This window comes from Podarcis erhardii (genome assembly GCF_964252035.2).
Source record: "Podarcis erhardii genome assembly, chromosome: 2".
In the NCBI taxonomy this organism is placed as follows: domain Eukaryota; kingdom Metazoa; phylum Chordata; class Lepidosauria; order Squamata; family Lacertidae; genus Podarcis; species Podarcis erhardii.
In genome coordinates this window covers 109,115,297-109,142,852 of record NC_138498.1, presented here as the reverse complement: position 1 = coordinate 109,142,852, position 27,556 = coordinate 109,115,297, and the positions used below count along the sequence as shown (strand labels likewise).

The following is a 27,556-nucleotide window of genomic DNA, read 5'->3' as shown; positions in this document are numbered from 1 at the left end:
AAGTCAAGGGTTTGGGGATCAAGAAGCAGGGAGTCAAGAAGCTGAGGTTCAAGGATCAGGAAGCAAGAAGCCATCTCCCTTCCCAGCTCTTGCCACCAGGTGCTGTGAGTTACCAATCGGCCTCACCTGTGCGGCCGCACCTTGCCTCTTCAGAACAAACTTAGGAGGGCCCCAGTCCTGCAAAGTCCTATTGGTCACAGGGCCTTGCTGCTGCATGCACATGTGACAATAGGACTCCCCACCACCCCAAGGACTCCATTCAACTGGGCATGCTCAAAGTGGGGGTGGCCATAGCTGGCATTCCACAAACACACCACACACCCTACAAACTCAGAGCACACTTGCAATCCATGCATGCATACATACATTTATGGACATATCCAACACACACCACACTGACTGACTCCCACCAGTAACTAGGCTTTTCTTTTCTAAGACATTTCAACTTTTTTCAAGCCTAGTTGCCTGAGTCTATGCTAACACCACTTGACAAAGTTGGAGGTCTTATCCCCCTCTTCTTCCAGGTTTGTTTTTACCTTCTGGTCATCACCTGGCATGAAATGATTTATTACCAAACAAGGACGGGCAGCTACTTAACGAAGCTATGGATAAGTTTCCACTCCATGATCCATGGACCCTAAAGATCCCAAGAACCCCAATGGATCACACCAAAGCCCCATCTCGTCCACCATCCTGTTTTCAGTGGCCACCCCAATGCATCTTGGAATCCCACAAGCAGGACGTAAGGAGTTGCGAGAGCCATAGGCATGTTTCTCAGATGCTGTTTATTTATCACATTTTTTACTGCTTTACGTAATAAAATATCTGCACAGTTTACATAAAAGCAACAAAAATACAACAGTAAAATTTCCTAAAAACAAACTAAGAATATGATAAAGATGCCACGCCACTGTGCATCTCAGCTAAAACAAAGCAATTACAGTGGTACCTCTGGTTGTGAACAGGATCTGTTCCAGAGGCCCGTTAGCAACATGAAAAGAGCGCAACCTGAACCCCATATCTGCGCAGGTACGCGGCACGATTTGGCGCTTCTGTACACGCATGAAGCACGATTTAGTGCTTCTGCTCATGCTTGAGTGGCGAAACCCAGAAGTAACCCTTTATGATACTTCCTGGTTGCAGCAGGACATAACCTGAAAGAACATAACATGGAGCAAACATAACATGAGGTATGACTGTACACAGAAAGTGAATTCTAAAAATGTACATGTAGTTGCAACAAAAAAGCAAGCTCCGCCCCCACCCTCCTTTTTAGAAACTGACCTGCAAGTTGTTAGAAGGGCTGATGTGTAGAACTGCTGGGCACCTGCCAGTGTAAAACTTATTCAGAGCCATTTTGCTTCTCCTATCAGCCATTTAATTGAAGTCTTGGGACTGTTTTCCCTACAGAATGAGAGACTTTCCCTTGGATGAAAGCAGAGCCTGCTTTTTTTAACCAACAAAAGCTGTCTAGAATTGAGCAATATCTCCAAAACAGAGATTAAGCACCAAAGTGCCATCAAAGAACAAAGAGCATCTCCGTTTTCGGGGGAAATTGAGATGTGGGATCCTCCCATTGCCACCTTAAGGATTCACAATGATACAGGTACACCTTTTACACCTGTAATCCAGCAGTAAAACTAAAACAGATGACTTGAGATGGTTGTTTTATGTTCTGTGCTAATGAAATGAGTTGCGCAAACATTTTCTCATTTGTTTATCGAGGAATGTATAGCCTACGTTTCTTTTATATAAACTAGGATTGTCCCTCCAGATACTGACAGATTGTATTCCCCATCATCCCTGGCCATTCGCTAGGAAACTGGAGGGCCACAGGTCCTTCTCCCCTGAGGTAAGTCAAGGTAGGACGGCATTTAATAGTCCTCTTCACACTTAAAATTTGTGTGTAATAGAGAATGGGGGAAGGAAGCAGGATCTTATATTTTTATTATTATTTTGTGCTTTTTACATTGTAATTTCATGTTGTGAACTGTCCTCAAATTGACGGGATTATTTAATAAATAATCATCATAACAATGTGCAAATAACTTTCACACCTGCATTTGCAGGGCTCGCCTCTCACAGTTGGGAACCTCACTACATCCGGAAGATGTGAAAAGGGCTCTTGCTATTATGGCTGTAATAAATGCACCTGTCAGGGTGGCCTACAAGATTCACTGGCTGTTAACTGGGACAATAGATTGCATTTCTTCTAAATCATGTTTGCTTGAATTAAATAACACCACATGCTGGGCTCCTTTGTTTAGAATGGAATGACCAGTACCAGTTTTCTAGAAAAAGAGGTGCCAGAACTCACCACAAACGCCTCCCTCATTCTCTTAGAATGGCAATGGCGCCCACCTGGGAGGTGCCAGAATAGAGTTCCAGTGAGTTCCAGCTGGAAAAAAGGGCCCTGAGAATGACAGGCATTTACTTAATTCATAATTCCACTCAATGAGCTAGTTCATGTGCAACGCTAAGCCAAACCATGGGTCAGTGAAAGCGCGAGGGCTCCCAGAGATGAGATTGCAACCACTTTGCTCCTTCCCCACTCCTCCTCCTGCCATGCTGCTGTGAACTAAGTCACGGTTTGGTTTAGCATGCCATTCAGACCAAAGAGAGCACAGTCTGTAGCCAAGGTTTGTTAACTGGGTTTACAGCATGAGTCTGGGTTGGGATGCTAAGCCAAACGATGGCTTAGTTCAAAGCAGCACTGCAGCAGTACGACTGGAGGAGGAGTAAGGCGGCTGCAATCTCCTCTCTGGAATTCCCATTGAAGACTTTCCTTCCCCATTTCTTCTCTTAGAAAAAAAAAAGAATGACAGTGAAAATAGTAAGAATAAAATGGCAGCACTCCAGGACTACCTTCCCTATCGTTGTCTCTCCTTGTCTCTTCAGATTCAAGCAAGCCAACTCAAGAGGTCCTGGAAAAGAACAACGCGACATCTTGGTCAGAATTCATTCTTATGGGTTTTTTGAGCCAATCGAAATCACCCAGTGTTATCATGACTCTGTTTGTCATGATGTTCATCATGGTCCTCTCTGAAAACAGCCTCCTCCTCTACCTGATCCACGTGGACTCTGGTCTCCATTCCCCAATGTATTTTTTCCTTGGTCAGTTGTCTGTCATGGATATTTCTCAAACTCTCACCATCGGCCCTAAAATGCTTGTGGACTTTTTAAGGGAGAAGAACACCATTTCACTGACTGGGTGCTCAGCCCAGATATTTTTCGTACTGCTCATGGGCAACGCAGAATGCCTAATCCTTGCAGTAATGTCCTATGACAGGTACGTGGCAATCTGCAAGCCCCTCCAATATCCGGTCCTCATGAGAAGAACTGTCTGTCTCATCCTGACCGCGGTGGTTTGGTTTTGTGCCTTTGGTGCCTTGGGACCCAGCATGTACATGCGGCTATTGCACTACTGTGGCTCCAATGTAATCCATCACATCTTTTGTGACCTCCCGTCGATGCTGAAGTTGTCCTGTTCTGATACATCCCGCTTGGAAAAGACACTGGTTTTTACTGGCTTTCTTCTGCTGATCCTCCCTTCAGCCATCATTCTGGCCTCCTATGTGTGCATTCTTGCTACAGTCTTGAGGGTGCACTCTTCTGAAAGGAGCCACAAGGCTCTCAGCACTTGCCTGTCTCACTTGACTGTGGTGGGGCTCTTTTATGGGGCAGCCATGTTCAAATACTTGAGACCCAGGTCCTACCAAATGCCATACCACGACGATATGGTTTCTGTGTTTTGCCTCATCGTCACTCCCATGATGAACCCTCTCATCTACAGCCTGAGGAATCGGGATGTGCTGGCGGCACTGAGGAAAACGTTCCGGAAAAACACATCTTGAATAACCTCCCAGGAAATGTCATCAGGAAGTCTTGCTGCCCTATTAAGATTAACGGATTCATTATGTTCCGAATCTTCATGGACGTATGCCTACTTTATCAGATGCCTTTTTGTCACTGTTTCTCATTAATAGTTCCCTACCCTAGTGCAGGTGTTAATACAATCATCTCAGCTATTATCCCTACTGCAAAAGGTGTGCCCATTTTAGCAAACTTTGAAAGTGTGATGATCACTGATGGTCATTTTTGCATTTCATTTCCATTCAGATCCCACTTTCCAGTTTTCTCCTACATATTATATCCCGTTTCACTTCATGCATCTCACAAAGCGAGTCCAAGGAAGGTTTGTCAATCTTTATGGCACCACAGCACACGTTGACTGTTTTTGCAGTGAGAAGCTAACACAGAAACTCCTTTTGAATTTTTAGCAATGCACTTTAATGTATGCTGTGCTTGTTGCACTAACTGAAAATTGAATAAAAAAATTCCTTCCAGTAGCACCTTAAAGACCAACTGAGTTAGTTCTAGGTATGAGCTTTCGTGTGCATGCACACTTCTTCAGATACACTGAAACAGAAGTCACTGGACCTTTCTATATAGTGAGAAGGTGGGGAGGGGTATTACTCAGAAGGGTGGTGGGAATGGGTGATTGGCAGATAGCTGCGATGAGCCTGTTGACGACTCTTAACGACTGCAATAGGTCTAACAGGAAAAAGCAAGGGGTGAGAAGGTGAAAAATGGCTTTGTCATGTATAATGAGATAAGAATCCAATGTCTTTGTTCAAACCAGGTCTCTCCATAGTTTTAAGTTTGCATGGCCCTTATACAGAATTTTTTCTGTATAAGTTTTAAGAATGCATGGCCCTTATACAGAATTTTTTCTGTATAAGTTTTAAGAATGCATGGCCCTTATACAGTTCCTCACAGAAGAGGACTTCCCGATAACACTGGGAAGGGTTTTTTAACTGGCAATGCCACAAGTTTCCAGATTTCACAGAATTCCCCACCCTCATGACAGCTGCTTTTGCTGAACTGTCAAAGCCTTTTTTTCTGCAGTAGCTTGCTCTGGGAAATCAATGTTTCAACAAAGGAAAATAACGCTGAGGTTTCACAGAATCAGAACTGTGGAGTTGGAAGAGACCCCCAAAACAGACTAGAGACATCTAGTCAAAGCCTTCTGCCATGCAGGAATCGCAGCCGAAGAATTCCTGACCTCCATTAAAAAACCTCCAATGAAGAGGAGTCCACCACTTTCCAAGGCCAGACCTTACGCCAAAGAATAAACGGACATAAATCCGACATCAGGAACCACAAGACAGAAAAACCAGTAGGAGAACACTTCAATCTCCCAGGACATTCTATACAAGATCTCAAAGTAGCTGTTCTATTACAAAGGAATTTCAGAAATAGACTGGAAAGAGAAGCTGCTGAATTGCAACTTATCACCAAACTTAAAACTATGGAGAGACCTGGTTTGAACAAAGACATTGGATTCTTATCTCATTATACATGACAAAGCCATTTTTCACCTTCTCACCCCTTGCTTTTTCCTGTTAGACCTATTGCAGTCGTTAAGAGTCGTCAACAGGCTCATCGCAGCTATCTGCCAATCACCCATTCCCACCACCCTTCTGAGTAATACCCCTCCCCACCTTCTCACTATATAGAAAGGTCCAGTGACTTCTGTTTCAGTGTATCTGAAGAAGTGTGCATGCACACGAAAGCTCATACCTAGAACTAACTCAGTTGGTCTTTAAGGTGCTACTGGAAGGAATTTTTTTATTTTGTTTTGACCATGGCAGACCAACACGGCTACCTATCTGTAACTGAAAATTGAATAATAGTCACAATGCACAAGTTCTCAGCAGTTGCTGCACACAAATATAGAACACCCTTCACCTGTACTATGTCCTTATGCTTCTGAAGAAGAGCCTTTGATTTATTTCATATATGTCCATTACTAACAGTGCAATCCTAGACACATCTACTCAAAAAGCAATTTTGAATCTATTTGGGAGGAAGGAGAGGAAGGAAAGCTGTGATGTGCTATGTCGTTTCTCTGAGACCAGTTAGTTCAACGTGGCCCTGGTGGTATGCACTGGCCACAAGATTCAATTTGTTATCTTAATCTGCAGCTTTGGAAAGCAGACTGACTTGGTTTGGAGCCTTTCTGTGTCGGTCAAATTTGACTCATTATTTGGGACTGGAATTAGAGTTGTTAAAAAACCAAAGTTGTGTCCCCGTCTTCCCCATTCACTAAAATTATGACTTTACAAACAGCTACAACTTGTTTCTAAATTTGCAGAAATGGATGAAATTTGCAGGCAAAGGAGCAAATCCAGAGTGGATTAATGCTGAACAATTTTAGGCAGATCAAAGGGTTTTAGTGCTGGGGACCTTTAAAGTTTTTTCTTCTTAAACAGAAAAGGTATCCTTTATTTTATGCCAGAATTTTCTGCCTGCTACAGTGGCTTTCCCCCCAAGAGAGATTTACCATTTTGGGGTAGGTACAATAGGAATAATAGGGGCAGGGGCAATGAAAGGGCAGGGGGAATAGCATAGATCCCCAGTAATGTCTGGGCTGGGGAAAGGGTCAAAACACACACACACACACACACACACACACACACGTATGGCTTCTCATGCTGTTGTGGTACAACTTTAGTCTGATCAAATATACAGTATTGTGTTTTACTGAGCATTATATTATTCTTGAAAGCTGTACCCTTAGTTTCTTTTTTGTGGACAAGAACTCAAAATTGTCAAGAGCTGCATAAATGACAAAATATTTTTTTAAAGTATTGATTTTATTTAAGACCGTTGTAAATGTACTCTGTGTTTTTAGAGAGGTATGAGGTTAGTTGTGAAGAACAAGACAGAATAATGATGGAAATAAGTGCAATGGAAACTCACCCAATCTAATTCCTTATCACAGACCGTAAAACCATAACAAAAAACTTAAGAGCCTGTTGGATCAAGCCAATGGCCCATCTAGTCTAGCATATGCCATTTGAGATATGATTCAGGTGGGGGGAAATGCTCTGCAAAATTCAAAGACATGTGAATTTTGACAAATAGGTGTGCTTTGGTTTACATATTGTTTCAGAAAGTCTGAATTAGGTAGTTTAAAATGCAAACAAAATCAAATTCCTCCTCTATCTGTACTCCCAGGTAAATGTGCATGGGATTACAGCTCAAATGCTGTGTTTATACCTTTCTTTGATGAACATTCACATTTATTAGGCAATTAAAGATAATATTTCCCTTCTGCCATTGTGCAAGAGAAGAAAGTATGTGATGCCAAGGGAATACAAGACTACTGTTTGCAGAAGTTCTTAAGTCTTGATCTCTCTCTCTCAAAATAGCAGCTAGTTACTAACATGTCTACCCAAAAGTAAATTTGATTGAATTTAAAGGTGTTAGGATAGCAAGCCTAGCTTTATATCTTCTACAAAAGAAGAATGTATCAATGAGTTTCCTTTTTAAAAAATGCCAATTAATTTTTATTGATTTTCAAAAAAATTAACAAATTAACAACAAATTACTTCAAATTTAAAACAAATTTAAAAGTTGGCTTCCCATCCCACTTCCAGATGTTTCTTTTCTCTCCTTCCTTTGCTGCTCACAATAACATACTTTTTCCTAATTTCTATTCATTCCCCATCTTTCTGAATTTTCACCAGCTGTGCATGTTTCAATTCCAGCTTAGACTTTTGCTTAACTACAGCATGTCTCCACTTATTCAAGTAGAGTTATTCTTCCTTTATCTATCCATATAAATTGTGAAGGAGCTTTTCCTTTGAGTTTCGTACAAGGAGATAAAACAGCTGGCTGTGAAATGTGGAACAAGCAAGCAGCCTCCTGATGGTTTGGTCAAGGCAAGGCTGGTGTTGAGTGTTGACTGGGTTGGGCCAAGGCCCCTCATCCCAGCAGAAGGGGGTATTGACACCTCCTGTTCATATCTGCAAACTGCTTGCTCACCTTAGAATCATAGAATCCTAGAGTTGGAAGAGACCACAAGGGCCGTCGAGTCCAACCCCCTGCCAAGCAGGAAACACCATCAGAGCACTCCTGACATATGGTTGTCAAGCCTCTGCTTAAAGATCTCCAAAGAAGGAGACTCCACCACACTCCGTGGCAGCAAATTCCACTGTCGAACAGCTCTTACTGTCAGGATGTTCTTCCTAATGTTTAGGTGGAATCTTCTTTCTTGTAGTTTGGATCCATTCCTCTTGCTCTGCCACTCCAGAGGGGATGACCACCCAAACTACAACAGAGGTGAGGAAGAGGAGAAGCTGTCACTGCCCGCTTGCTCATTGGCAACACACACACTTGTTGTTGTTTAGTCATTTAGTCGTGTCCAACTCTTCGTGACCCCATGGACCAGAGCACGCCAGGCCCCCCTGTCCTCCACTGCCTCCCGCAGTTTGGTCAAACTCATGCTGGTAGCCTCGAGAACACACACGCACACCTTAAGGAAAACATTGAAGGTGACGCGCAGCATAAATTAATAATGCAGATTTTTTTAAGTGAAAGAATAAGAGCTTTACTGAGTTAAAATAAACTTCTTCATAAACAACATGGTCCCAAACAGTTTGACTGAGATTACATACTGACTCTGCTCACAACTGAGGCAAACTGACTCTGACTGAAATCTTACTGAGAACACAGAGAGAAAATGGCTGCTATTTATAAGGAGAATGAATCGTAGAATCATAGAATCATAGAGTTGGAAGAGACCACAAGGGCCATCGAGTCCAACCCCCTGCCAAGCAGGAAACACCATCAGAGCACTCCTGACATATGGTTGTCAAGCCTCTGCTGAAAGACCTCCAAAGAAGGAGGCTCCACCACACTCCTTGGCAGCAAATTCCACTGTCGAACAGCTCTTACTGTCAGGAAGTTCTTCCTAATGTTTAGGTGGAATCTTCTTTCTTGTAGTTTGGAACCATTGCTCCGTGTCCGCTTCTCTGGAGCAGCAGAAAACAACCTTTCTCCCTTCTCTATGTGACATCCTTTTATATATTTGAACATGGCTATCATATCACCCCTTAACCTCCTCTTCTCCAGGCTAAACATGCCCAGCTCCCTTAGCCGTTCCTCATAAGGCATCGTTTCCAGGCCTTTGACCATTTTGGTTGCCCTCCTCTGGACACGTTCCAGTTTGTCAGTGTCCTTCTTGAACTGTGGTGCCCAGAACTGGACACAGTACTCTAGGTGAGGTCTGACCAGAGCAGAATACAGTGGCACTATTACTTCCCTTGATCTAGATGCAATACTCCTATTGATGCAGCCCAGAATTGCATTGGCTTTTTTAGCTGTCGCGTCACACTGTTGGCTCATGTCAAGTTTGTGGTCAACCAAGACTCCTAGATCCTTTTCACATGTACTGCTCTCAAGCCAAGTGTCACCCATCTTGTATTTGTGCCTCTCATTTTTTTTGCCCAAGTGCAATACTTTACATTTCTCCCTATTAAAATTCATCTTGTTTGTTTTGGCCCAGTTCTCTAATCTGTCAAGGTCGTTTTGAAGTGTGATCCTGTCCTCTGGGGTGTTAGCCACCCCTCCCAGTTTGGTGTCATCTGCAAATTTGATCAGGATGCCCTTGAGTCCATCATCCAAGTCGTTGATAAAGATGTTGAATAAGACCGGGCCCAAGACAGAACCCTGTGGCACCCCACTAGTCACTCTTCACCAGGATGAAGAGGAACCATTGATGAGCACCCTTTGGGTTCGGTCAGTCAGCCAGTTACAAATCCACTGAGTGGTAGCATAGTCAAGACCGCATTTTACCAGCTTCTTTACAAGAATATCATGGGGCACCTTGTCAAATGCCTTGCTGAAATCAAGGTAGGCTACATCCACTGCGTTCCCTTCATCTACCAGGCTTGTAATTCTGTCAAAAAACGAGATCAGGTTAGTCTGACATGACTTATTTTTCAGAAATCCATGCTGACTATTGGTGATCACAGCATTCCTTTCTAGGTGCTCACAGACTGTTTGCTTAATGATCTGCTAAAGAATCTTCCCTGGTATTGATGTCAGACTGACTGGGCGGTAATTATTTGGGTCCTCTCTTTTCCCCTTTTTGAAAATAGGGACAACATTTGCCCTCCTCCAGTCTGCCGGGACTTCGCCTGTTCTCCAGGAATTCTCGAAGATGACTGCCAGTGGTTCTGAGATCACATCTGCCAGGCCTTTTAATACTCTTGGATGCAGTTCATCTGGCTCTGGAGACTTGAATACATCTAAACTAGCCAAGTATTCTTGTACTATCTCCTTAGTTATTCTGGGCTGTGTTTCCTCTGCTGAATCATTTGCTCCAAATTCTTCAGGTCGGGCATTGTTTTCTTTATCGGAGAAGACTGAGGCAAAGAAGGCATTGAGGAGTTCAGCCCTTTCTGTGTCCCCTGTTTGCATTTCACCATCTTCTCCTCTGAGTGACCCCACTGTTTCTTTGTTCTTCCTTTTGCTACGAACATACCCATAAAAGCCTTTTTTGTTGCTTTTAACCTCTCTAGCAAGCCTGAGTTCATTCTGTGCTTTAGCTTTTCTGACTTTGTGTCTACACGTGCTGGCTATTTGTTTGAATTCCTCTTTGGTGGTTTCCCCCCTTTTCCATTTTTTGTACACATCCTTTTTTAATCTTAACTCAGTTAAAAGTTCGTTAGATAGCCACCCTGGCTTCTTTAGGCACCTTCCATGTTTCCGTCTCATTGGTATTGCCTGAAGTTGTGCTTTTACTATCTCCCTCTTAACAAACTCCCAGCCATCATGAACTCCCTTTCCTTTTAATATTACTGTCCATGGGATCTCACCCAGCACTTCCCTAAGTTTTATGAAGTCGGCTTTCTTAAAGTCAAGAAATTGAGTCCTAGTATGCTTGGTTGCTCCTTTCCACTGTATAGTAAACTTCAGAAGAGCATGATCACTCGCGCCTAATGATCCTTCCACTTCTACCCCACTAACCAGGTCATCAACATTGGTTAGGACCAGATCTAAAATGGCTGTTCCTCTTGTTGCTTCTCCCACTTTCTGGACAACGAAGTTGTCTGCAAGGCCAGTGAGGAATCTGTTTGACCTTATGCTCTTGGCTGAGTTTGACATCCAGCAAATATCCGGGTAATTGAAGTCCCCCATTACTACTATCTCCCTTCCTTTTGCATGCTTGGCCATCTGTTCCAGGAAGGCATCATCTATGTCCTCCGTTTGGCTTGGGGATCTATAGTAAACTCCCACAATGAGGTCACTGTTATTCATCTCTCCCTTAATTTTGACCCAAATGCTCTCACTTTGGCTTTGAGGTTCTAAATCTTGGATCTCTTCACAGGTATACACATCCCTGACATATAACGCCACTCCTCCTCCTTTCTTTATCGGAGAAGACTGAGGCAAAGAAGGCATTGAGGAGTTCAGCCCTTTCTGTGTCCCCTGGTCAGAGTGACTCAACAGTTAGCACTTAGGCCTGAATAACATTAGTAGGCCCAAATGATTGTGCAGTCCCAACACTATCAGCCTGCTTTGCTGCTTCTGCTCTCATGTGTCTTTGTCACATGACAGAAGGTACTTGCAGATATTTAAAGCAATTTTAGGATGCTTTTCCTAAATGAAGCCATACTTTCCCCGCATCATGTAGGAAAAATATTTTTTATTTTTACAGTGGTACCTCGGGTTAAGAACTTAATTCGTTCTGGAGGTCTGTTCTTAACCTGAAACTGTTCTTAACCTGAGACACCACTTTAGCTAATGGGGCCTCCCACTGCCGCCGCACCGCCACCATGCAATTTCTGTTCTCATCCTGAAGCAAAGTTCTTAACCCAAGGTACTATTTCTGGGTTAGCAGAGTCTGTAACTTGAAGTGTCTGTAACCTGAAGCGTCTATAACCCGAGGTACCACTGTACACAAAGACTGCATGATCCTTTTTGTAATGAAACCAAATTCTTTTCCTTTTAAATCATTTGGAACCTTTTCTTCTTCTTTACATTTACTGCCAGTGCATGGAAACTCATTTACTAAACCAGCCTCACGTCCCGGGAGACAGAGGGTCTAAGAGGCAGCTCTTTTTATTAAACTGTTCCTCATTCTCAGCGGCTGCTATTTGACCCAGGAACATTACAAACTTATGCGAAATGGTGTTTCGGTTCTAGAAATTACTTATGAGGGGCATGCTTCAGAAAGCGTTTCCTTAGGGCTGCTGGAACATCCCTGTTGCGCAGGCTGTATATAAAAGGATTCAGCATTGGGGAGATGGTGGTCGTGCACACTGAGTAGATCATGGCCCTTTGTGCAGAGTAGGAGGATACTGGGACGGTGTATGTTAGTGCAGCTGCCCCATAGAAGAGCCCCACCACACACAGGTGGGACATGCAAGTCCCTAAGGCCTTGTGTCTTCCTTTGACTGAGCACATGCCCAGCACTTGCACAAGGATGGTGATGTAAGAGGCAACGATGACTGAGATAGGGAGGAGAAGTATGACCACATCATCAAAATACACCAGTTTTTCAAAGGCAGAGGTGTCGGCACAGGACAACTTCAGTAAAGCTGGGAAATCACAAACATAACGCTCAATCACATTTGACCCACAGTAAGGCAGAGACTGGACAAAAATCGCAATGGGCATGATGGAAAGCATTGACAAAGACCAGATCCCAGCCGTCATGGTGAGGCAGGTTGTTCTCCGCATGAGGATTGGGTACTGCAAGGGCCTGCAGATGGCCACGTACCTGTCGTAAGACATGGCGGCCAGGACCAAGCATTCTGCACCTCCCCCGGTCAACGTGAGGAAAATCTGTGCCACACAACCGCCGAGCGAGATGGTGTTTCTGTGGGCTAAAAAGTTTGCAGACATTTTAGGGACAATAACGAGGATTTGGCCCAGATCTATGCAGGCCAGTTGGCTGAGGAAAAAATACAAGGGAGGAGTCTCTTTGGATTAGGATCAGGAGGAGACCATTTCCCAGCAAAGCAACAAAAACCATGAGAAGAATTGCACCAAAGAAGACGTTGGGTGTCCTCAGATGCACGAGGCCCACAAGAAGAAACTCTGTCCATGATGTGGCATTCTCATTTCCCATGATCCCTTTGACCTGAAGACAAAAGGGCAACGTTTGTGAAGAAGGAAATAGCCACACCCAACAAACAAAACAGAAAACCTTCAAGCTTTGGCCGATGCTTTAGCTACATGGCTATTAAAAGAAAAGCTCAAGGAAGTCCATACAATGTTAATTTGACTACTAATGTTCTGTAGCAACAAAAAAGAGCATTGGTGCTGTTGGAATTCCACAGGTACCAAGACAGGAGATGTGATTCAGGCAGTGTCTATTGACCCAGAGTCCTCCTATGGGTGCAGCTCTGAGGCATATGGCCAAGAAGCTCTGGTCTGGACTCAAAGCCAGTGGCGGGATTGGCAGAGTGGAAAGTAGGGAGATGGAGGGTAGCAGAACCAGAGTCAATGATAGGCAGAGCCAACTCGTTCTCATTCTGTCCCCATCCCTCCTCTCTGGTGAATTTCACAAGGACAACACAGAGCCTAAAGAGCAGGATGTTGCCACTGGCCTGGAAGAAGTAGCAAAACTGGCAGGTTGGATCTGAGTGAGGACTGACTGAGGTTGGCAGAGCAGCCCTCATGAACCAGCCTCCACACAACATGTGCATGAAGCTATTGTGCGTACAAGTTCTGTGTGGTACCTTTTAGGCTCCACTCCCATCTGGGGACCATCCCCAAGGAATTTAGTGGGGCTTACTTCTGAGTAATGTGTGGCTATTGTGACATTACCTGTCACACTACAAACTGTGACAGGAGGGACTGCTTCTAAGCCATGGTTAGACACTTTTCGGTTTATTTAGGCAATAAGTACTTATACAACAGCAGTGTTTTTGTGACCATGCCTGTGACCACACCCATGTGACCTCCTCGGTTCCACCTTCTTAACTTCCAGTAACAATAGTTCCCTGGGAGACATTCAAAATGTAGTTTTTAAATAAATAAAATATTATATTTTTCCTACATGGTGGGATGAAATGATGTCTTCATTTAGGAAAAGCATCCTAAATATGCTTTAAATATCTGTGAGTGTCTTCAGTGTTTCCTTTAAAGTGTGTATTTTGTGTGTCTTGAATTCTGCTTGTACTGCTCTCTTTCTCTAGCTCTAGCTACTTCTTCAGTCCTCATGGTCCTCTTCCAACTCTACAGTTCTGTGGTTCTATTCATACCCTATGATTCAAGGGGAAAGAATACATGGAATCTCACAATCCCATTAAGAGTGCCCTTCATTTCAGTTCTTTCATGGGCCAGCCATCCCACCTCCTCCCAAACCCATGCAAAAGCACTTTCCTTGGCACAATCCAGAAAACTAATCCATGCTCACCCAAGGATGTGAAGAAATACATCTCTGCAGATCAACTAACACAACCACTCTGCATGTGGACCAGCTATTGTAGCTTATTGAGCAGGTGCAATTTAGGCATGTCAAAGGTCTCCAGTTCTGCTGTGGCACATTTTTAGTGTGGCAAGATGTCAGGAAGCATGTCTGCAAGGACCTTTCCAAAGTTGGAAAGCAGAATAGCCTGGGCTGCACTTGTTTTGACAAGTGTTGACTTTTTCTGCCTTAAGCTGAACTGCCCAGTGCACCTGGTGACTGAACTATCCTCCCTTATTTGCCATGAGCACAAGTTTTCTCCACATATGATGTGGGATTTCACAGGTTGTGCACATGATGGGTGGTTCAGATGAACTGCTCACTGTGTGCAACATGCTACATGGGGTGGGATGAGAAGTGGGAAATGACCATGCTCAAAACCATCCAACATGTGGCAAGTAGCAGTAATAGGACTGTTTTCTAGCTGGGAGGTGGATTCCAACTTCAGCCACCCCAGCCCCTCTTTACTGCACCTGCTGTTGTGCCTGGGGCTAGAAAACTGCTACCTGCTGAGGTGCCAAAAGGTGAACCCAGCCAGCCTCACCCTGGAAACCAGTTGTTTCTGGACACCCTTGTGTTTGTGGCGGGAGCACATATTCAAGTCATAAATGTGTAATGTGTTGTTTGTGGTGCACCTTTGCTGTTGCTGTTTTGCATTCTTATAACTGCGAGGTTTAAAGACTGTCTCAAGGCAAATCTAAAAAAATTAGTATAAACACCGACAACTGGGAAACACTGGCCTGCAAGCGCTCCAGTTGGAGAGCAGCCTTTACCAAAGGTGTCATGGGCTTTGAAGACACTCAAACTCAGGACAAAAGGGAGAAATGTGCTAAGAGGAAGGCACTCTTGGCAAACCCTCACCATGATAAACACCTGCCCGGAAACCAATGTCCCCACTGTGGAAGGACGTGTGGATCCAGAACTGGCCTCCACAGTCACTTACGGACTCATTGTTAAAACTGTGTTTATGGAAGACAATCTTACTCGGCTACAAGTGATTGCCAAAGAAGAAGGTTCTTATTGATTGATTGTATTGCACTTTGGTTTAGCATTTCCCCCCATTTTGTATTTGTCTGTTCACTGCCTTGGTGGGCCTTGGCCAAAGAGTGGTATAGATATAAATTGATGGTGTTGTTCGTGATGACGACACTGCATGTTGGCTGCACTAAGGTACCTGCATCTCTGAAACATTAAGTACCCATCTGGTCCATTTCTTACGAATTGGAGAACGGCTGTGGGTTTTTCCAGTCAGTGGCTAGATCTCACGCTTCAAGGCTGAATCTTGTTGAGCATCACTTATTTTGGATCTGGCTGCTATTAGGCATGGTGTTGATTCTACTTTCTTTCTCATTCACTGCCACCCAAGGACCTAGGCAGCCATTTTTTTTCTAGTGTTGGGAAATGCTTATAAAATCTGTACTATCAAGAGCCATCGCTCAATAAAAGCCCCACCAAAGCAAAAACAAAGCCACTTACCTTCATGTGCACATTTCTGGATATATAGAAGAGGCAGGAGCTCACCCCATCAAGCAGATTTGAACTGCCGACCTTCTGATCGGCAAGCACAAGAGGCTCAGCGGTTTAGACCACAGAACCATCACTTTATCCCAGCTTCTGCCAACCTAGCAGTTCGAAAGCACACCAGTGCAAGTAGATAAATAGGTACCGCTGTGGCAGGAAGGTAAACAGCATTTCCGTGCTCTCTGGCATTCGTCACGGTGTTCTGTTGTGCCAGAAGCAGTTTAGTCATGCTGACCACATGATCAGGAAAGCTGTCTGTGGACAAATGCCAGCTCCCTTGGCCTGAAAGCGAGATGAGTGCCGCACCCCATAGTCGCCTTTGACTGGACTTAACCGTCCAGGGGTCCTTTACCTTTTTACCTTTTACCTTACCATATAGAAAAGACTTTGGAGGACATTTTGGATGGAGGAGGCAACAACAACAGCTCTAAATAAAATCTATGAGAAAGCTATACCGATTAATAGAAATACCTCGTAACATCAGGTATTCTGATTTACTGAAATGAGGATGCTCTTCAAAATAGCAGCATCTCAGTTCTGGAAGCCCTAAGTTGTGTCATCTTAGTTTGTTTTGTTTTGTTTTGTTTTTACCCATGATGATTTCAGCCTCTGTCTCAGCGGCTCGGGCTGCAGAGTTCTTCAGAATGCCCCAGTTTTAGTTCTCTTGGCAGCATGGTGAAAATCACCTGAGAAAGAACTAAAGAGCAATATTTGCATTCCTCAGGCACTTCAAAGTTTCAAATATCTAGTAAAGTATTCTTGGTGACCTTAGGGAAATTGGTCCCAAGTCCTTAATTAAGAAGTTGTTGATGGAAACATTGCTCTAAGGAATTCTGTAAGCTATGTGATTGCAGTTCTACCCATTGATGTTTATGTAGAATCCTCTACATTTACCTTTTCGTTTCCAGATCATGAACCTGAAGTGGAATTTGTGCATTTGCTGTGTTACCCAGGGGTACCCTTCATTTCTGGCCATCCTCAAACTGACCTGTCCTTTTGAACCTATTGATTTGGTTGCCTCACCTCAAGAAGGATATTGTAGAGTTGGAAAAGTTTCAGAAAGGGCAACCGAAGTGATTAAGGGGCTGGAGCAACTCCCTGGTGAGGAAAAGTTGCAGAATTTGAGACTTTTGAGAATTTGAGAAAAGGCAAGTAAGAGATGACATGGTGGAAATTTATAAAATTATTAGGCATGACGTTAAAGATATACACATATTTTTTGCATATGTCCTGACTCCACACAAAAGATTCCATTCCTCTAAAGAGTGTATGTTGGTCTATCCAGATTTGTTGGACTTCATCACCCATCATTCCTGACCCAGCTGGCTGAAGCTGATGGGAGTTGGAGTCTAACAACATCTAGAAGGCTACAGGTTCCCCACATCCCATCTGGAAAATAGTTAATGTTCTTACCAATCTACTCATATTCCAAAAACTATGCAAATTGCCAAAAGATTGAGGGGGGCAGGTTATAGGGACAGAACTACCCAAACTGTATAGAAATTTATTCATGTATGCAACTATAGCGGCAAGAATGTTATTTGCCCAAAAATGGAAAAAAGAAGAAGTCCCAGTGAAAGAAGAATGGATAAAAAAACTTATGGAATACACAGAAATGGTGAAATTTACCAGAAAAATAAGAAATCAAAATAACAAACTTTTTATAAAAGAATGGAAATGGTTTATTGAATATTTTCAAACAAACTGTAAACAGATAAGAACATTGGCAGGACTATTGTACTGTAATAACCTGCAGTTTTATACGTTTAAAGTAGATGAGTAAATGATTAAGTTAATTTGGAATATGCAGAAAATAAAAATAATAAATTTAAGGAACTGCATTAAGAGGGGGAAGGAAGTCAAGTTTTTGAAATGTTTAAATAATTGTAAAATATTGGAATGTATAAAATTGAAAATCATAAATAATTTTTTTATTAAAAAAAAAAATATGCAAATTGTATCTTGAGGCTCTTGTCTTAACTTGTCTGCAGGAAAGCTGGTGTATATGCCCACTTATTGTGCTCGATTAAATTTAGTCTTCATTTATCTTAGATAAATCTAAGAACAAGATCTTTACATGGCCCTTAGTGTCCAGTTCATAGAACATAGCACAATACTCATATTTAAGATTACCCCTGCTCCATAACCCTTCAAGGTTGGCTGTATGCTTCTGGAAACTGCCTTTCTGCTCTTCTGCTTGGGTCCTCCTCATGAGATTTCCATAGATATCAGGTTGGCCACTGTAAGAACATGACATTAGACTATATGAGCCATTGGCCTGACCCAACAGGCTTTTCTTAGGGTCTTTGTTGTGGTTTTATGCTCTCTATTGACTGCTGAATCAGAGCAAGCATCCGCATTGACTTTTGCTCTGATGTAGCACTAAAGGGTGAGATTCTGAGGGCAAAGGAGAAACCGCTTCAACCCATGCCTAGAAAGGATGGTGTTTCCATGTGTGGCGTTTGCCCGTTCTTTTGGAAATGTCTCTACAGGGGGAGAGAAAGAGTTAATAGGTAGACCAACAGAAAAGCCAGAGGCGGAGCCTACCTATTTTTAAAAGGGCTTAGCCAGAGGTTTAGACAGTTGGGAAGGAGCGGTTGGGAAAGAGGTTGGCAGACAGTTGGAAATAGAGAGACAGTTAGTGCAGTTGGTTCTTGTGTGAGAGGAGGTAGAAGAGTTACAGACAGGATAAAATAAGACTAGGAGGGTAAAAGGGTGAACAGTGTTTCGAATGCAATTAAAGTTTATTTTGTGCTGGCAATAAACTACAAACTTTGTGGTTAACTTGAAAACTTACCGAGACTAAGTGATTTACCGGGGAGGACCTGGTTGGTGGCAGCGGATTAGTGGTGTACGGGTCAATAGTCCGTGAGCCGACCGGGGGCTCCATACGAACGCCACACCATGAAATATGGTCTCAGCTTCCTAAACACTTTTCAGGCAGTGTGTGAAAAGTTCCACTGTAGATAGGACAATGACACAATATAGAACATATCTGGAGTACTGCCATTAAAACTTGAAAGGGTAATGATAATACAATGACTTCCTTTCAAGATAACTGAGGTGTGGGGTTGTACCAGGAACAATCCTCATGGAAATATATACCCATAAATGCTAATAAAGTTTTAGTCCCTGTATTTACAGCAAGTCATCTACGATTATGATTGCTGTGTTTTTCATTGTGTTTACTGATAGAAAACCTAGGTGCATAGCTCATTATTATTATTGTTTTGCAATTTCCAAAACTCCAAATATCAAAAAGATCCAGAAGGGCTCTTCCAATGTTTTTACGGAAGTACCTTCAGTTTCCTGAACAGTTTCCCTAATGCTGCTAGTACATCCCGATTTCTCAGGCTATATATAAAAGGATTCACAGTTGAGGTGACAATTGTGCACAATGCAGCAAAAATCTGGTTCCTCTCTGCTGAGTAGGAGGAGGCTGACCTTAGGTGCCGCAAGATGGCCGACCCATAGAAGATGGCTACCACACACAAGTGTGACGAACAGGTGCCCAGTGCTTTGTGGCTTCTTTCCGCTGAACGCTTAGCCCTCAGAATCTGCAGAAGGATGGATACGTAGGAGGCCACAACGATGGAGAAGGGGAACAGAAGCAATAAATGGCTACCAATTAATAACGACACTGTTTCAAAGATGGATGTATCTGAGCAGGACAACTTTATCAGGACGTGGAACTCACAGAAAAAATGGTTTATCACGTTTGATCCACAGTATGAAAGAGTTAGTAAATAAATCGCTTTCATCAATGCATAATGGAAAGATGAAATCCACACACTGGCTGACATGACCAAGCATAATTTTCTTCTCATGAGAACTGCATATTGCAGAGGGCGGCAAATGGCCACATACCTGTCATATGACATGACAGCCAACAGGAGGGACTCTGCTCCTCCTATGTTCAGAACAAGGAAAATCTGGGCCACACATCCAACAAGAGAAATTGTTTTGGACTCTGTTACAAAAGCCATTGCTGTTCTGGGAACAATGACGAGGACTTGGCACATATCCATGAAGGACAACTGACTGAGGAAAAAATACATTGGAGTCTGAAGACTTGAGTCCACCTGGATCACAGCCAGGAGGAGACTATTTCCTAGCAAAGCAACCATGGACATCGATAGGAAGACAGCAAATGAAATAGTTGATAGCTTTGTTTGGCTTAGAATGCCCAGGAGAACAAACTCTGTCTGTGATGTTCCATTTCCATGTTCCATTTCTCGTTTCGTCTGACCTCCTGAGATCTGAAAATGCATGGAGACAATTGGAAGAGAAACAAAGCCACAAAATGCTAGACGTTTCTACACATTCTTTTCTTTTATCGAATGGCTAATTCACTGAGCATCAACAAATGGACAGCTTCTCCACACACACACACACACACACACACACACACTCCCAATAAAACCCCAACTGAATTATTATTTTTTAAACATAATTGAATGAAATTTATGTAGGAAATATCTTTGCTAATTGCGGTCACCTTTATAGAAAAAGTATATTCTCAAAGAAGGCCCACTTAAGGGCCATTGATTTCAGAGGATTGTAGCCAATGAGGTTGTACCTGAAAGAGCATCTTCATCCCCATCGTTTTGCCTGGACGCTGAGGTCCAGCGCCGAGGGCCTTCTGGTGATTCCCTCATTGCGAGAAGCAAAGCTACAGGGAACCAGGCAGAGGGCCTTCTTGGTAGTGGTGCCCGCCCTGTGGAACGCCCTCCCATCAGATGTCAAAGAAATAAACAACTACCTGACATTCAGAAGACATCTGAAGGCAGCCCTGTTCAGGGAAGTTTTTAATATATGACATATTAGTGTATTTTTGGTCTTTGTGGAAGCTGCCCAGAGTGGCTGGGGAAACCCAGCCAGATGGGCGGAGTACAAATAATAAATTATTATTATTATTATTATTATTATTATTATTATTATTATCCTGATTGTGCAAGGAGTTCCACCTGTGCAACAGGATTTCTTCTCCCTCTCCCCTCATTGTGTTCTGTTCTGGGTTCCCTACCCGACCTTCTGGAATAGATTTGGGAGGGCATGCAGAGAGGAAGTCTTGTGCTGGCAAAAGTCTGGAATAAGAATGCCATTTCAAGGAGATATTACCCAAGTCAGATTTCGTTGAACCAATATACAAACTGAGTTACCTTTCAAAATGCAAACTTCTCCAAATTTGGGGCTATTGTTCCTCAGGCAACCAAGACGCACACAAAAATGTGTATATTATGGGAAGCTGACCCACTCGCCACAATTATTGGCAGGTGGTGTTGCTCCTTTGCCTTGCAACTGGCACCCCCTGCTCACTTGTCAGAAGCAGCCAATGAGCAAGCAGGCAGTGACAGCTTCTCCTCCTCCTCACCTCTGTTGTAGTTTGGGCAGTCATTCCTTCTGGGGTGGCAAAGCAAGAGGAAAGCGAGCAAGCAGTTTGCAGATATGAACAGGAGGCGTCAATAGCCCCTTCTGCTGGGATGAGGGGCCTTGGCCCAGCCCAGTCAACCTTCAACACCAGCTTTGCCTTGACCAAAACCATCAGGAGGCTGCTTGCTTGTTCCACATTTCACAGTCAGCTGTTTTATCTCCTTGTACGAAACTCAAAGGAAAAGCTCCTTCACGATTTATATGGGTAGATAAAGGAAGAATACTTGAATAACTGGGGACATGCTATAGCTAAACAAAAGTCTAAGCTGGAATTAAAACAGGCACAGATAGTGAAAATTCAGAAGGATGGGGAATGAATAGAAATTAGGGGAAAGTATGTTATTGTGGGACGCAGGTGGCGCTGTGGGTTAAACCACAGAGCCTAGGGCTTGCCAATCAGAAGGACGCGGTTTGAATCCCCATGACGGGGTGAGCTCCCATTGCTTTGTCCCATCTCCTGCCAACCTAGCAGTTCAAAAGCACATCAAAAGTGCAAGTAGATAAATAGGTACCGCTCCAGCGGGAAGGTAAACGGCGTTTCCGTGCGCTGCTCTCATTCACCAGAAGTGGCTTAGTCATGCTGGCCACATGACCCGGAAGCTGTATGCCGGCTCCCTTGGCCAATAAAGTGAGATGAGCGCCGCAACCCCAGAGTCGGTCACGACTGGACCTAATGGTCAGGGGTCCCTTTACCTATGTTATTGTGAGCAGCTAAGGAAGGAGAGAAAAGAAACACCAGAAATGGGGGGGGGGAGCCAACAGTTGAATTTGATTTAAATTTGAAGTAATTTGCTGTTAATTTGTTGTTTTTATAAAAATCAACAAAAATTAATTGACAAATTTTAAAAAAGGAAAAGCTCATTCATACATTCTTCTTTTAAAGAAGATATAAAGCTAGGCTTGCTATCCTAACACTTAACTTTAAATTCCATCAAACTTACTTCTGGGTAGACATGTTAGTAACTAGCTGCTATTTTTAGAGAGAAAAAGATCTTGAACTTCTGCAAACAGTAGTCTTGTATTCCCTTGGCATCACATAATTTCTTCTCCTGCACAAGGTGAATGGCAGAAGGAAAACATCTTTAATTGCCTAATAAATGTGAATGTTCGCAAAACAAAGGTATAAACACAGCATTTGAGCTATAATCCCATGTACATTTACCTGGGAGTAGGGATAGAGGAGGAATTAGATTTTGTTTGCATTTTAAACTACCTAATGCAGACTTTCTGAAACAATATGTGAACCAAAACACACCTATCTGTCAAAATTCACGTCTTTGAATTTTGCAGAGCATTCCCCCCCCCCCAAACACCTGAATCACATCTCAAATGGCATATTTTAAAGGGAAATTGCCTTGAAATGCATATTGGTTTAAATAGTATAGAAAAGGCATTATATTAGGGGAAATTGTTTGCATAAATGCGTGTATTAGTCAAAACCAGTGCTTTTTTCTGGGGGTACGCATACCCGTAAACATTTTGTGAATTTAAGTTTGGCCTCATTGAGGGGCAGTATTTCAATAGGAGTAGGAAAATGAGAGTACCCCTAAACCTTTTTTTGGGGGGTGCAAAAATCTGGATAAATTTGTGCTAAAATGCTGATGAATTTTCAGGAGGAGGTATTGTAACAAATTGCTACATAAATGTGGAGAACTGAATTTAAAACTGGGAAAATGAGAAACTTTGAGATCCAAAAGCAACAGATTTGCCCTTTCCTAAGCTCCATTGAACCTAGTGGGGCCCACCTCTGAGTAAACATGTCTAGGACTTCACTGTCATCACTGCCCAACTCATTCTTGCTTCCAGGTTCTCAAAACACTGATGCATGAATGAAAGGGTTTACATCAAGTAAATAAGATTCTGATATGCATTGGAATGTCCCAATAATTGTCAATGAATTGAAATAATACACCGAATGTTGCATTTGTAACATCACAAAAGGTTTATTATCCCAATAATGTTGACAGAATAAATGCAAGATGAAAATAATTCCAAGGAAGGTTTAGGGAGGAAACGCATTTAGAGGAAACAGAAGTAAAACACTTGTCTAAGTCAGGGGTCAGCAAACTTTTTCAGCAGGGGGCCAGTCCACTGTCCCTCAGACCTTGTGGGGGGCCAGACTATATTTTGAAGAGGAAAAAAATGAACAAATTCCTATGTCCCACAAATAAGCCAGAGATGCATTTTAAATCAAAGGACACATTCTACTCATGTAAAAACATGCTGATTCGCAGGTTGGATTTAGAAGGCGATTGGGACAGATCCGGCCCCCGGGCCTTAGTTTGCCTACCCATGGTCTAAGTGATCTTTTCTGCTGCTGTGTTCTGGAGTGTTGGATCAAATATTTACCCGTATCACTGTGAATCCTGAGTATTGCACTAAGATGACCCAGTATCACCACAACTCCTCAAAAAGTGGTCTCTGATCTTTGCATCGGTGTAACTTCAAAACGATCTACAGCCCTGCTCTGGTAAGATGGTCGAACTCTTCTATTCATTGCTTTGCTGTGAGGGGCACTTTAAGCTGGTTTAAAAAGTGAAACTCTGCCTGCATCACCCAAGGGAAGACTGTCCCAAGACTTTAATTAATGTGGATTACAACACAAGCAAAATGTACTTGAATAATTTTTCATTATTAGGTGCTTGGCAACTTAGTGCTTCTCTGCTTTTGCATATGGATATCACTTGCTGTGGGTGGCGCTGTGGTCTAAACCACTGAGCCTCTTGGGCTTGCCGGTCAGAAGGTCGGCGGTTCGAATCCCCGCGATGGGGCGAGCTCCATTTGCTCTGTCCCAGCTCCTGCCAACCTAGCAGTTCGAAAGCATGCCAGTGCAAGTAGAAAAACAGCTACCACTGCAAGGAAAGGTAAACGGTGTTTCTGTGCTCTCTGGTTTCCGTCACGGTGTTCCAATGCACCAAAAGTGGTTTAGTGCTGCTGGCCACATGACCTGGAAAGCTGCCTGTGGACAAACGCCGGCTTCCTCAGCCTGAAGCGAGATGAAAACTCAAAACCCGTAGTCGCCTTTGACTGGACTTAATCGTCCAGGGGTCCTTTAAGGTAAAGGTAAAGGACCCCTGACCATTAGGTCCAGTCATGACCGATTCTGGGGTTGCGGCGCTCATCTCGCTTTATTGGCCAAGGGAGCCGGCGTACAGCTTCCGGGCCATGTGTCCAGCATGACTAAGCCACTTCTGGTGAACCAGAACAGCACACGGAAACGCCGTTTACCTTCCCGCCAGAGTGGTACCTATTTATCTACTTGCACTTTGACGTGCTTTCGAACTGCTACGTTGGCAGGAGCAGGGACTGAGCAACAGGAGCTCACCCCGTTGTGGGGATTCGAACTGCCGACCTTCTGATCAGCAAGTCCTAGGCTCTGTGGTTTAACCCACAGCGCCACCCACATCCCTCAGGGGTCCTTTACCTTTTACCTAAAGGACACAGGACGCAGGCCTAAGAGACAAAATTGTGCAAAGGTATAGAATACTTCCAGGCATATTAAGATGTTGGAGGCTGAGCTTTCCCTGGAACTGATGGTAGGAAAAAATCTAAAGTCTATTTGCTACTAAATTCCAATGGAGACCCCACTATTTCCGGGATCTCCATCACAAAATTCAGTTTTCGTCAATAACAACTTTGTATTGATTCTATCACTTCTGTATCCAGGGCATTGCTATTACTAAGAGAAACGTTTCTGAGGTCTTAATTACAAATATCTCTCGCTAGGCAGAAATGGATAAATAATACTCAGGATACTTTACGTCCAATTAGTAAGACTTACACATCTGTGAAAGAACATGGCCTAAACTCAAGTGAATAAACAAATCTAATTGCATCACTTGTTGAGTTTGTTCCGACTTTAATTCTCTGTGGTGTGAACTTAAGTAATTCTCCAAGGCTGTAAGTTGAAAAAGTAAATAAAAAGTTAACCCTTAATTGCTGAACCTTTCAATAATGATATATCCATGATATGTTTTAGACATAACGTAGAAATTTGTAACTAAGCGTAGAAGTTTTGGATTTACTCAGTCCTCTCTACATTAGAAAATGAGTTTTACGTATGAATACAGGAAACTGCCATAAAGTGAACCCCAAACAACGAGCTCTCCCCCCACACTTGCCCATTTCTATATTATTATAATAATTTAATATTTGTACCCTGCCCATCTGAGTTGCCCCAGCCACTCTGGGTGGCATTTCTGAACTTCTGTCATTAACATATGCACTTATTTTTCTTTCTCACCCACCTAGAATCACAGAATTGTAGAGTTGGAAAGTACCCATAGGATCATTAAGTCCAACCCCTGCAATGCAGAAGTCACAGTTAAGAATTCCTGGCAGATGGCCATCCAACCTCTGCTTAAAAACCTCCAGTGAAGGAGGCTCCACTACCTTCTAATGTAGTCCATTCCACTGTTAAACAGCTCTTACTGTCAGAAAGTTCTCCTTTCTTGTAATTCAAATCCATTGGTTTGGGTCCTGCCCTCTGGAGCAGCAGAAAACAAGCTTGCTCCATCTTCCATGTGACAGATACCACCCTCTCAATCTCTCTGCTCCAGGCTAAACATACCCAACTCCCTCAACCATTCATCATAAGGCTTAGTTTCCAGACCCTTTGATCATCTTGGTCGGACTCCTCTGAACACTTTCCACATTGTTGAAATCCTTCTTAAACTGTGGTGGTCAGAAAAGGACACAGGACTCCAGGTGTGGTCTGACCAAGGCAGAATAGAGTGGGACTTTTACTTCCCTCAATCTGGACACTATACTTCTTTTTCCCCAGACATCTTTATTGAAAAGTACATAATTATATGTGCACTAAACGTGGTGAGTTGTAAATAAAAGAGAGAGAAAGAAAAAAAGAAACAGCACCCATGTAGAAGGGAAAGTAAAGAGGGGGAGAACCCCAAAACTGTATACAGTGGTACTTAATTCGTTCCGGAGGTCCATACTTAACCTGAAACTGTTCTTAACCTGAAGCACCACTTTAGCTAATGGGCCTCCTGCTGCTGCCGCGCCGCCGGAGCCCAATTTCTGTTCTCATCCTGAAGCAAAGTTCTTAACCTGAAGCACTATTTCTGGGTTAGCGGAGTCTGTAACCTGAAGCGTATGTAACCCGAGGTAGCACTGTACTTTACAAAGTTGTTATTGTATTTCACCAGATCTTAACCTATTAATGTATTTGTAAGAATGGATTCCAAATATCATTGAATTTGTCCATGGCAAGTCTGCATTTATATGCAAGTTGCTCATATGTTGCGAGTTTGTATAAGTCTTCAATCCAATCGAAGAAGGGAGCCACATTTTTGTTTTTTCGAAATCATCAGTATGTCTTTGTGCCATAGTAAGGGCATGGAGAGTCCGCTCATATTTCCTTTTCGAAGGTTCCATGTGCTGGGCATATGTCAAAAGGATATTTTGCTCTGTAAATGTAAGGTTGTTCTGTACAGTTCTATTGATAGTTTCGGTTACCTTCTGCCAAAAATCTTTCAATATAGGACAATGAAAAAACGTGTTTTAGAGAAGCATTATCCCTATTGTATCTTCAACAGTTAGATACCTTAGACAGCCCTTTTTTAAACAAACATAATGGGGTCCAGTATATTCTAAATATTATTTTTTGTTGTATGAGCCTCAATTTAAGGTCCAGAGATGCCCCTGTTATAGTATTTAAAACAGTTTCCCACTGTGTGGTTGAAATTCAGATCAACCCCAGAGTTATCCGCGACTGGACTTAATGGTCAGGGGTCCCGTTACCTTTATGCAAATATGAAATTGGTATTGTTTAAACGGTTAAACCAACAAGTTATTTCCTATTAAAATCAACTCCAATTTGGACGAGCGCGGGTGGCACTGTGGGTTAAACCACAGAGCCTAGGACTTGCCGATCAGAAAACACAGAGTTACTTAGAGGCTTATCTTTACTGGCTTGTGGTAAGAATGCCCAAAAAAGGGCAGATTGCTGTTAGGCTATGGTTTATCGGGACACCTCAGCAAGCTTGGGCAGGGCATATCTCATGCATGCCTAAGGGGTAGTTAGAGGGTGGCTTTATCGCTTGAGTAGATGTGTGAAAACAGCCCGCCTTATTTGAGTAAAAGTAATTAGGAGTGATAAGGGACGCACTGTGGTCTAAACCACAGAGCCTAGGACTTGCCGATCAGAAGGTTGGTGGTTCGAATCCCCGTGACGGGGTGAGCTCCCGTTGCTCGGTCCCTGCTCCTGCCCACCTAGCAGTTTGAAAGGATTTCAAAGTGCAAGAAGATAAATAGGTACCGCTCCGGCGGGAAGGTAAACGGCATTTCTGTACGCTGCTCTGGTTCGCCAGAACC

At 43.1% G+C, this 27,556-nt stretch overlaps 5 protein-coding genes across 5 annotated transcripts in view; 2 read left to right on the top strand and 3 right to left on the bottom strand.

Annotated features, from left to right (window-relative positions):
• LOC309337135 (olfactory receptor 2D3-like) overlaps nucleotides 1-17,996 on the bottom strand; it is a 91,769-nt gene extending 73,773 nt beyond the window's left edge. The window contains exons 1-2 of the mRNA XM_081853844.1: nucleotides 17,927-17,996; nucleotides 15,749-15,894 (exon numbers count right to left, since the gene is read on the bottom strand). The gene's annotated coding sequence lies outside the window, so the exon portion shown is untranslated. The remainder of the gene's footprint in view (nucleotides 1-15,748; nucleotides 15,895-17,926) is intronic.
• Nucleotides 1-27,556, top strand: part of LOC309336893 (L-amino-acid oxidase-like) — a 268,023-nt gene that overhangs the window by 102,681 nt on the left and 137,786 nt on the right. The gene's annotated exons all lie outside the window — the stretch shown is intronic.
• Nucleotides 2,529-3,854, top strand: LOC309335182 (olfactory receptor 2AG2-like; the record flags this gene model as incomplete). Its single annotated transcript, XM_081850057.1, has 1 exon — nucleotides 2,529-3,854. Exon 1 carries the CDS (start codon nucleotides 2,967-2,969, stop codon nucleotides 3,852-3,854), a length of 888 nt encoding a protein of 295 aa, XP_081706183.1. The 5' UTR covers nucleotides 2,529-2,966.
• LOC309337220 (olfactory receptor 2AG2-like) lies at nucleotides 11,705-12,871 on the bottom strand. The gene has a single exon (XM_081853972.1). The coding sequence runs from the start codon at nucleotides 12,700-12,702 to the stop codon at nucleotides 12,004-12,006; it is 699 nt and encodes a 232-aa protein (XP_081710098.1). The 5' UTR covers nucleotides 12,703-12,871; the 3' UTR covers nucleotides 11,705-12,003.
• On the bottom strand, nucleotides 17,970-21,575 carry LOC309337056 (olfactory receptor 2M5-like). The gene is made up of 3 exons (XM_081853719.1): nucleotides 21,168-21,575; nucleotides 19,093-20,052; nucleotides 17,970-18,033 (listed from the first exon to the last, which is right to left on the bottom strand). The coding sequence occupies exons 1-3, from the start codon at nucleotides 21,336-21,338 to the stop codon at nucleotides 18,022-18,024; spliced, it is 1,143 nt and encodes a 380-aa protein (XP_081709845.1). The 5' UTR covers nucleotides 21,339-21,575; the 3' UTR covers nucleotides 17,970-18,021.